We start from the raw sequence: 11,470 nt of genomic DNA on the forward strand, positions 1-11,470 counted from the left end.
ACATTAATCAATCAGAGTACAGAATCATTTGCAATATTTTCAGGGGTAGGTAAAAACAATTATCCCTTAAAGGAGAAGCCACTCACCCCAAATCAGTGCAATAAGGCTACTTCACAGCTTTCTCACGTCCTCATGAGCACTGAATGATTCCTTCAACAAGCAAATGCACTTTACCATTGGAGACAGCAGCATTTCAGAATTACAGCCTATGTGCAAAAGCAAGACTCCCCTAGTTACTCCTCCTCTCTTTAGTCAAAGAAAGATTGCAGAGTGACTCTATTTCAACAGCTCCTATGCACCTTCTGGTTTTCACAAGTTTTCCAGATTAACACTGAGAAGAAAGAATTTTAGATGTAGCAGAGATGAGGGACTGCTTCTGAATTTTCTTCTCTTATTCCACTGCTCATTTTTTTGACAAAGCCAGGTCAATTAAGGAATTTGCATTTGAGCAATCCATCAAATGAGAGTCCAGTGCTACACAATCCTGCTTTAAAGTGTTACATTCAAACTGTGTTATTGTTTGCGTAACTGTAACATACACCACATGTACAACACATTGTCGCATAGGTAAGATTGTTTACAAATCACTTTTATACAGAGCTAGTAACATCGAAACAAGGCTGACAGACAAACAAGAAGCAAAAGAAACCCAGAAACCCCAAGTCTCCTCATGACTTAGGGAAAAACAACAATTTTAAACTGCGAGGAAAAAAAATATATACTACTGTTTAGGAACCCAAAATTGAGAGAAGCAAACTTTAACTGGCATAGCTTACAGCTAAGAAAGCAAAAGCACAAACACTAGCAATCAAAAGCAAAACTGCAGGTTTACATATGCTACATGAATTTCATTAGCCCACTAGGATGCTGGCAAAACCCAACAAATTTCAAATATATATTCATTTCCTCCTTTTATTCATTTTAATATCAGACCTGTTCTTATAGATGAAAACCCCTTTGTTACGGCTTATACTCTCATTCTTACTGGCTCAGCTGCGCAACAGCACCACAGGCTCTTTGTTACTGGCTCTGCTGAGAACACAAGGAGCACCAACCCAACCAAGGAACATTTTATATGCTGAATTGTCATTTTATTTTTTAAATTTTACCAAGTACTTAAAGTTAAAATAGCACCATAGATATCTCCAAATATGTCCCTTAAAGCTATAGTTTTCTCCAGATCTGATTAGAAAACGCTGTTAATCTTAATTGTAAAATTACTCTAGATGGAGCATAAAAGGCTTATCATTCAACATAATGAAATTAAGGCTGCCTCTAATATATATATATATATTTTTTTTTTTTTTTTTTTTTTTTTTTTTACACAGCTTTACAGACAAACAGGATGACCACAATCCACAGCAGTCAAGTAGTGAAAAGCCCACTGGGAAGTAATTTACAAAACCGTATGTTAGATGAATTATATGGCTGGTTTGGATACCAACATAGGCACATACATGAGAACTTCAGCAAAGGAGATTAATTTGAAACAAGCATAAAACATCCAGCCTTGTGTAAGCACCAGAGGCCATCAGCACAGGTGACCTACCATTCCTCACCAAGAAATTGGTCCCTCCCTTCAATGAATTACAGGTCAAACACAGAACTTCTAGGAAGAAAAACAGCCCATTTTTTATTTCTGCAATTTGAAGATCAAGCTATTATGGATACATCCTTAAAGGATCAGTGAAGTGGGAAGTACAGAGAGGAAGAGTTGAAACATTATTGCTGCTACAGACAGAAAAAAAAAAAATTCAAGACTGCTTATTTTATCCTTTCCACAGCACTTTGCATACTGTCAGTTCCCTTGGGTTCCCAAACATAGTAGCTTCCTATTGCTATATGTCCTTCTACACAGCAAGAAAGAAGAAAAATATAATCTGAAAGAAATTAGGAAAGTATTATATGAATGGTCAGGAAAAGTTAACAGTAAATTTCTTTAAAGCTACTTATAATGGTAGATTCTGAAACACTTTTGTGTCTTTAAGGAAGGACCCAACAATGAAAACAAAAAACCCCTGGATTTCCTTGGACAACATCCAAGCAGAAATTTAATAGGAAACAATACAGAAAACCCATTTTTATGGAAAAAGACAAGTTTTACAAGTCTAGATGTCTCGATCATTTTTGAATGCACCGTGAACAAAAACATCAGGGAATGTTATGCATACACGATATGTGTCAGGGCACTTACGGAATGGATTACGTTATGTATCAGCAGCTTACCTGGAAGTTCAGCACTTTAAAAAAAGGCAAAAAAACCCCACACACGTGAAAACCCATATACTGCACCATCCTCAGTTACAAATCTGAGCAGTTATCATAAGTGCTTCTCTATGGTGCATCTTGTGAGCAATTAAACTACTCTATAGCTCAGAACAACTTTGTTCTATAGGATCCAAGTGAGTAATCTCAACAATGACTTCACACAATTTTAATAACTTACATTTTTTATAAAAAGCAGAGCTTCCAGAACTGCTGGAAACCTCACTTCCATGTGCAACTTTGAAGTAACAGACTCAAACAGGAAGTTTAAAACCACGAAGGGATGCAGAATTATGTCTCAATAACATACTGAGAAAAAATGCACAATTACTGTTATGGAATGAACTGGTGTTACAGTTAAAGCCACTAGAAACAAATCTGGATTTTCTAATGCTATTTTGCTTGAACCAGTGCAATGGAGTCTATTACTGCCTCAATGTTGATAGTATATTCAGGGGCTTTGGGGGGCTTTTTTGACTGCAACTTCCATAACAGGAGCCAAATCTTAAAGTCAAAAAACCCAATTTTGAAGAACCCCTCCCTCATCCATCACTTAAAAGAAAAGTACAGTTTCTGGAATTACTAAGATCCCTCACTGTCCAACTAAAGGTCTGCTACTACTATCACCTAGTTGTATATTACAGAAGTTAATTATTTTTCAAAGTTTGGAGCATGAAAGTTGAAACATATTTCATCTTTCCAACTAAGAACTCTGATGTTGCAATTAAAATCTAATTCATTAAAATCTAATGCCTTCCAAAACTACTGGACCTGCTTACTACTACTTCTACTATGTAGGCTGTTCTTGCTGAGGACTTGAGAGCATTCCTTGAATAGATACTGCTCTCCCTCACATGCCTCTTTTGAACAAGTGGAAAACAATCTTGACCATTAGACATGATGTTTAATCACTAGCCCAACAACTTTCATTCCTCAATGATGAATAACTGAGATATCAAGGTGCTACACGCCTCCATGTCACTTCATGGCACAAGACTTTCGAAGGTCACAGTGAATATCCTATTTGTCATGCAAAGACAAAATAATCTTACAAAACAAAGCAAGAACAGCCTACAGCTCACAGTTTTGATACAATCATCTGAAAAAAGTGATGTTGTAATTGCACACGTGTGAAGCTCTGTCTCACTAGATCAAATACTTCCAAAGCTTGGAAGACTGAAGCAGTATTACCAACCTAGATTTTCTCTAAAACATTTTCAGATGATGCACACTCCACGATTTTAGTAACACTGCACCCACATATGTTAACCTTAAAAAGCATCAGGGAGGAGAACAGCCTTAAGTGTTAGAAGAGCAACCCAAATAAGTCTTTGGAGTGTGATCCAGCTTGTCACCGTGTCATGGTTTAAACCCAGCCAGCAGCCAAACACCACACAGCCACTCGCTCACCCTCCCCCAACCTGGGGAACAGGGGAAAGAACTGGAGAGGTGAAGGTAAGGAGACTCATATGTTGAGATAAAAACAATTTAATAATTGAAATAAAATAGAAATAATAATGATGACAATAACAATAGAAAATACAAATGAGTAATGCACAAAGGGATTGCTCACCACCCGCCAACCAGTGCCCAGCCCATTCCTGACTAGTGATCCCAGTGAAGAAAAGATCCTGAAACAGCAATCCCAGAAGCAAGAGGGCCAGCTCCCAGCCAATCCCCATCTATATACTGAGCATGACATTGTGTGAGATGGAATATTCCACTGGCCAGTTTGGGTCCATTGCTCTGGCTGTGCTCCCTCCCAGCTTCTTGTGCACCTGCACACTGGCAGGACATGGGGAATTGAGAAGTCCTTGATTTCTTAGCAACAACTAAAAACATTGGTGTATTATCAATATTCTTCTCATATAAAATCCTATACTGAATCCAAAACCCAGCACTATTCTAGCTACTAAGAAGAAAAATTATCTCTTTCCCAGCTGAAACCAGGACACACTGGGAAGAAGAAACAAACTGCTGAGTTTCTGGATTATCCCTCCTTATTTCACCTTCCTTGTCCTCCTTATGTGCACCTTGCCTACCAGGGAAGACAGAAGACCTGTATGGGTACAGGTAAGCTGTTCTTGCTGAGGACTTGAGAGCATTCTTTGAATAGATACAGCTCTCCCTCATATGCCTCTTCCCGCTTGAGGGGACCACTGTGTACTCACAGTTCCCAAAAAGCTCTACAGCAAAAATAGTTTCATCTAGATTTTTTTTCTGGACAGTGGCCTGTTCAAAGCCAGAACTACAGCAGTTCCAGATGATATAACATTGACAGCTTCAGACTGCCATTCTTTCTGAAAAACAGGTTACCAAATCTATATCCAATAACTTCACTTATATAACATATGAATTCATAACCTTAGAATTGCAGTGATGTATGCGCTGCATGTCATCAGTCAATACACTTGCATAAAACAGACTACACAAAAACCCTATTGCTGAGAATTTTCTTAAGTCTCCCATAATGCCTCGTAATACCATAAAAGCCACACAATTTGTCATGGGGCTCGTTCCTGGTAAGGTTCTTACAGGACAATACCAAGAGGTAAAATTCAGTGTCAGCCATTTACTATAAACTATAGTCTTAAAGGTGCATCTACTTCAATTTTTTAATGCGGATCAGGAGTGCACACGTAAAGCAAATTTCCTTATTGTACCCACTGACTGCATATCATGAAGTGGTCCTGGAGTGGATGAACCGGATTTGGACAGAATTGAACTGTAAGATGTAAAACCAGGAGCACAAAGAGCACATCAACACAAATGGGCATTGAGTCCATGCAGCCAGCCTGGAATTAGTTCAACAACAACAAAAAAAAAAATCCCTGAAATGCAAACAGTATGGATACCAATTCCTCAGCACCAAACATTGCGTTCTACAGACACAACCCCATCAGACGCTGCTACTTGCCACAGTACACACAGCTCCTCTGTTCCACTGTTCTCAAAATGAGCCTATTAGCCCTGTATATCCAGCTCATCTAGAGGGGCTGTGGCTTCCTGCAGCCAAAGGAATCTGACTCCGTGGTTTTCACGTCTTACACTTCCTTGGAGTTGCTAACATACCAGCACCTCACAGGCTGTAGGACCAAAATCTGTACATGCAGTTCTGACTTTGTGCTGCAGCATCATCTAGTAAACCTATCATCTAGCAATGACATGGATCCAACACTCTACAGTTCTCTACAGTAAAGTCACATGAATGGATTAGAGTCTGGTTCAAAATAAATCTCATGTGCCACAAGGAAAGCATAAGCCAACACTGAAGGAAATAATCTCTCTCAACATTTTTGGGGGGTTACATTTATCCACAGTGTTGGCCAGCAAGCCCCACCCATGTGTTAACTCGCCCTCAGGAACCTGAGCTCCCAGGGCCTCCTCTACTACCTCAAAGAGCGCTTGGAGAAACTTTCTGTGTTTGCTTTCAAACACTGCACAAGTCTAGCAGAACTTTCAATACAAACCTGTTCCCTTAACTGATTACCAGTAGAAGGAAGCCAAAGCCTTATTCAGAAATTCCTTGGTCCTAACTGATACATAACATACTGCTCTGCACCAGCGAATTCTAGTAACACAGCTCATGCATTTTAACGCATCTTCACAAACAACGTTTCCTAAAGATTTCTTGATCAGATCCCTTGTATCCAAGAACCATATCACAAAGTTTCAAAAGACACTCAGAGGCCTGTAGTGCCTTCCTTAGGCCAAGCCAAAAAGAGTAGAGGAGCAGGTAATTCCCTTGGAAGCCATATAAACAGTTATAATCAAAAGCATATTTTGGCAAGGAGATCCACAGGTTCAACTGATGCCAAGTTGATTCATCCAGAGTGTATCATATTTATGAAGGTATCAGCTACTGAAAGCTGTAAGATGCAATAAAATTAACTTGATCAGTTCGTTTGTCCACCATACAAGCTTGTAGCTCCCCAGACCTTCCTGGAATTTTTCAAAAAAGTTGACATCACATTTGCATGTTCTCATTCTCAGGAAACGGGGTCATTTTATTACTGAGTCTGCATAGCCTCTGGTTTAATTCTGCTGCTTCATCTGAATTTTTAGTTGAATACTATTTGGTCCTGATCCCCTTGTCAGTTTGAAACTGGCTATACTGAAGTGATTACTGAAATGATTATTACATCTGATCTGTCAAGAGTTTATGATTCTATTTTCTTCAGTAACCACTTGGGGGGACATGGAAATGTAATCTTTTCTCAAGCCAAAGGTTATCCTATCTCCCCATTCTGCTAGCTCAAACTTTTTGAGAACAGCAATGTCTTAAATGAGCCATTCAAGTTAATCCCATCACCAATTTAAAAACCATCAAAGAAACAGGAAGGTAGAGCAACTCTCCAATTGTTCAGAACAGCAATAGCAACAATGTAACAATGCAAAACTACTTATATATGCTATGTTACCATTAGATCTGATGGATTAACAAATAGATAGTGTCCTGGTATAAAAATGAGACATATAATCTAGGTGCTTAGCCTTAACACTTGGGTGTTGGACAAGATGACCTCCAGGTGTCCCTTCCAACCTCAACCACTCTGTGAGCATTTGTAGATTGCTCAGCCAACCCCTCCTTGAAGTCAAGCACTAAGGGCAGTTATTCTAACAACTAAGTCACAATCTTACTACTCTTCTGGTGTTCCACGTTCACGACAAAAATGGCTTCCATTAGATCATCCTCTCAGTCACTGATCTTGGAAAACACTACAGCAGCTTCAAACCTAACATCTGGCCAGTGGTGGATGACACTTCCCTGACAACGCCAGGAGGCTTCCACAAGGCCCTTGAAAAGATAAAACGCAAAACCCTTACTCCCACAAGCATAGACTAGCAACAAAACAAACAAACAAAAAATCATTGCTCTCCAATCCCAGGGAAAAATCCACCAGCCAGAGGCTTCATCAAAGCATGCTAGAGAGCTCCAGGACTTCCCACAATGCTTTCTGCATCTTGTCAGTCAAGGTCAACGTCAGCTTCTGACATCCAACAAGCAAACAGTACCACAACTCTCCCACCAAAACCTAAGCTGCTTTAATGCCTTAAGGAAGCATTGGAATAATTCCCTATATTTTTTCAAAACACAAGATGACATGTTTAGAAAAAAATCTGGCAGTCCTGATATACTACTGTTAACAAACATGGTTGAGCATCTGTATCTCAGATGCAGATGTTACACCCTGCGTAAGGGAGAAGTACTCCCTCCCCTAGAAGTACACGAAGGAAGAAGGGATTATCAGGACACGATACAAGGCGATGTACACTAAGAGGAATATAGAGGAGAAAGCAAGCTTTGATGAATGAAAAATTATGGAACAGTCCAAAGGCACAACCACAAAGGCACTGTCACACACACTGTCCCTCTTGTGCTAAAATGCCTAAACACCTGAGCACAGGGAATAAAACCACTGGCACCAGAACTACAAAAGTTTATTACAGCATTCTGGTCAAAAGCATCCCAACTAAAACAACAGTGACATATAAAATAACCAGTAAGCTCCATTAAACCACAGTTCTAAAAAATAGCTGAAAACCTGAAGAAACATGCAAACAGACGTTGTGGTAAAAGGCAGCTCTGTGTTAACACATCAAAGGTAGGATACGGCACACCTGAGATTTGCGCACTTCCCTTGACCCCATTACAAGACCAGTTACGCTTCTCATACAGTAACTTCAACAGCTGCAGCTACCTAGTGAGTCACTGCAAGTAAGAACCCTCCTTCAGTATCTTGTTTGAAGCTTCAGGTATAGGTCAGAGCTGGAGAAGCAAGCAGCAGGAACAAAGGATACGGTGTAGAAGAACCTGTAAACCTACACATCATCTTGCAATGCTTACAAGTTTCTACTGAAGCTCAACTTCATCACTGTGTACTCTATTATTGTACTCACAGGTATATTCTGCTGCATGTGTAAAACATCTAATACTATTTACACTTCAAGTCATTATGAGTGACTAGCATATACTTACAACTAACAAAACTTTGTTTCATTTGTGCTGCACTTCCACCAACTTTCTCCCTGCTCCCACATTACAAGTGATTCAAGTTCTCCATTAAGATTAGAAGCAGAGTAGAAATGCGAACTAGCAGAATATTTGCTTGCTAAAAGTAACATATTTTGCTAAACACAGCACACAAGGTACAGATTCAGCCCTAGAAAAAAGGATTGTAGAAGATATTAACAAAGAGTGGCATACCAAATCTGAACATCACTAATTGAAACAAACAAAATTTTGTACCCCTATGCTATCTAACACTAAAATTGCCTTTGAGAAATTAAAACCTAGATTTTTAGCCTCATGAAAGTGAAATTTAGGTATATCAGAATAAACTTTAAGGTTGTCAGGGAAGCCATTCAAATAGTGAGATCACTCACCAGAACATAGAGGTGCTAGGAGACAAACAAAGAACAAAATCTCTTTTGGGGACTCTGGGTGAAGTAACAGATTACAAAGAATTGCATCTTTAATTATTGAGGAGAGGAATACTGACTGGAAGAAAGACAGAAAGAAGATTGCTAAGATGCACGAAGAGAGATCGAGCAAGATCACACACACAGAGCAGAGCATCTAGAGATGAGGAAGGCCATCAAGTGGGAGCCAGGACAAGTGACACAAGTTGAAGATGCCAAGTGACAGTGAAACCAGCAACCACATCTGAAACATACATAAGAAACATGGGCTAAAAGTGTTCAGAACAGGAATTCCTCTCTGGACTACACATCCCTGAAAATTAATCGAAGGTGCATAATAAATGCTTTAAGATAATCTTAAGCATTGCCTCACAGACAGAGGTGAAAACCATGCACAATAACCAAGACACATGGAAAGTAAACAAATATAACAATCTACAAGCCATTACCATAGCAAAGGGTCACAGTCTACCACATGGCACACATGAGAGAAAACAGGAGCCACAACACATGGCGATGCACTATCTTAAGAAGATAAGGAACAAGTAGCTATGCAGAATCAGGGAAAGATGAGAAACAGCCATACCCAGTATATGTACGGGTAGTGGGAGAAGCCCACGAGCTACTTTTACCTAGCTGCAGATGCATGTGGAGAAAAAGGTATATTCAGCAGTGCAACAGGCAGTAGGAACACAAAAGGTACAGTGGAAGAGGGAGGGTTGATTTATGGTGGGGCCAGAAGGATAAAAGATAGAGCAGTACGTGAAGGAGCCCCTGCAAAGGGAAGGAAGGCGCTGGGGAAGGGACCGGAGTCTTGCCCTGAGCCTCGGGGGCCGGGGCACGGCGGGGGCCCGGCCTGCCGCTGCAGGGGTGCCGGGGCTGAAGGCGGATGACAGCGCCAGGCGGGAAGGCAAAGGGCCGGCGGCATGCCCAGCGCCCGTGTGCGGCGGGCGGCGGCAGCGGGGGGGAGGGGGCGGGGGAGCGCGGACCCAGCCAGCCATGTTCGGCGGAGGCCGGGACGGCGGTGACAGGCGAGGCCCGTGCCCGCGGGAAGGGCCCGGGGCAGGGGGCGGCGGGGAAGGCGCGCCCGGGGGCCCGCGCCGGGCGGGCGGGCCCGGTCCCTCGCTTACCTGCTGCACCCCCAGGAAGTCGTAGAAGTTCCGCGGCACCTCCTCCACCAGGTCGAAGAGCTCCAGGTCGCCGCTGTCCCAGGCGCGGGCGCGGGGCGCCAGCAGCGCCAGCAGCGCCAGGAGCGGCGGCAGCAGCCGGAGGCGCGGCGCGGGCCGCGGGCGGCCCATGACCCCCGCCCCGGCGGTGGCGGCAGCAGCAGCAGCGGCAGCAGCGAGGACGTGGCCGGGGAGGCACCGCTGAGGCCGCGCACGCCCCGGCGGCAGCTGCTCCGCACTGAGGGTGAAGGAGACAGGCCCGGCCCCGCCGGCGGCGAGTCCCAGGGAGGGGGGGGCGGGGGGGAGCGCTCTCCGCCTGGCCAATCGCCGCCTCCTGAGGAGGTGACGTCGGGTGCCCCGGCAACGGCTGGCGCTCGCGCAGTCGAGGGGCGGCGGGGGGAAGGGCGGGTGCCGGCAGCCGGCTGGTCGGGCGCGCGACGGAGCGGCAGCGGCGCGCGGGGCCCTGGCGCGAGCTCCCTCCGCGCGCCCGCCCCGCGCCGCCTGCCGGCCCTTCTCCCCCTCCCTTCGCCCCCCCTCTCCCCCGCAGCCCGCCCGGCCGCCGCCTCCCATCGCCGCGCAGCGCCCGCGCCCTTCCGCAGGGCTGCCGGAGCCCCCTCCTCGGCCCCCTGTCACCCACTCCGGGTAACCCTCCGAGGGTAGTGCGTGTGTCCCCGCACACCCCACCCACCCCGCGGCGGTTGGGAGCGGGCCCTGTGTCCCCCCCCCGCGCCCAGCAGCCTTCCCTCAGCCGGGGAGCGCGGTCCTGAGGGGCGAGAGCCGCTGCCCCGGCCCCCGTTACCAGGCGCGTCCTCGGGGGCAGCAGCGCTGGGGAGGGTTTTGGGGTAACTCTGTCCGTCCTGCGCCGGTGGCGGTGCCCGCCGTGGGGGGGAGCGGGTGGTGGCACAACGCAGCCCCGCGGCGTGCCCCAGGTGGGGCCGCCGGTGCCCTCACGCCCTGGAACCCCCACTGGATTTACTAATTCCTTAAGGGTGGGTTTGGTTATGGTAACGTGGTTTACCCTAAAATAACTCCCGTGTATTGTCAGTATCAACTCGATTTTTAAGCTGTTTTTCCTGGACCTTTCATTCTTTTCTTGCTTAAATTAATGTTAAACATGAATGCTAGATGAGAAATTAGATGGAGACTTAATGGTTTAACAATACAAATTATCAACATTAAATCACTTTTCTCTGGTAGGGTCAGACTCCTTGGAACACTCCATCTGTTTCATCTCTCTTGAAGCTAGGCCTGGTTAATCACTGTGAGAATCTTACCTTCAAGAAAAGACAATTTCATCCCAAAAATATCCATGAACTGAATCAAGTTCAGAAAACAGTTTTATCGGTTTTCCAATTAAAAAAAAATCCCAAATGCCAATCTTGTATGCACTGGAATTCATCTAAGAGGAGCTAGGCACCATTTACAAAATCACTGTACAGTAGAGCACTGCCTTGGATGATCTGTGGGAATAGATGCGGCTTTAAAATACACTGCTTAATTCAGAGTAAGGACTTGAACCGATGTAACCATTATCAATTTTCCAACTCATAAAGTATAGAGTAGTCTTAGGTATTTTCTTCTATTGAAACCATTCCCTTTTGTATAAACTATTTAAA

General features: G+C 44.1%; 1 protein-coding gene across 1 annotated transcript in view; it reads right to left on the reverse strand.

The window, feature by feature from the left end:
- Positions 1-10,096, reverse strand: part of DNAJC1 (DnaJ heat shock protein family (Hsp40) member C1) — a 121,668-nt gene extending 111,572 nt beyond the window's left edge. The window contains exon 1 of the mRNA XM_074865942.1: positions 9,819-10,096. Coding sequence (XP_074722043.1) covers positions 9,819-9,986 — 168 coding nt within the window. The 5' untranslated portion in view covers positions 9,987-10,096. The remainder of the gene's footprint in view (positions 1-9,818) is intronic.
- Between the last annotated feature and the right edge of the window lie 1,374 nt (positions 10,097-11,470).

This window comes from Strix uralensis, chromosome 1 (genome assembly GCF_047716275.1).
Source record: "Strix uralensis isolate ZFMK-TIS-50842 chromosome 1, bStrUra1, whole genome shotgun sequence".
In the NCBI taxonomy this organism is placed as follows: Eukaryota; Metazoa; Chordata; class Aves; order Strigiformes; family Strigidae; genus Strix; species Strix uralensis.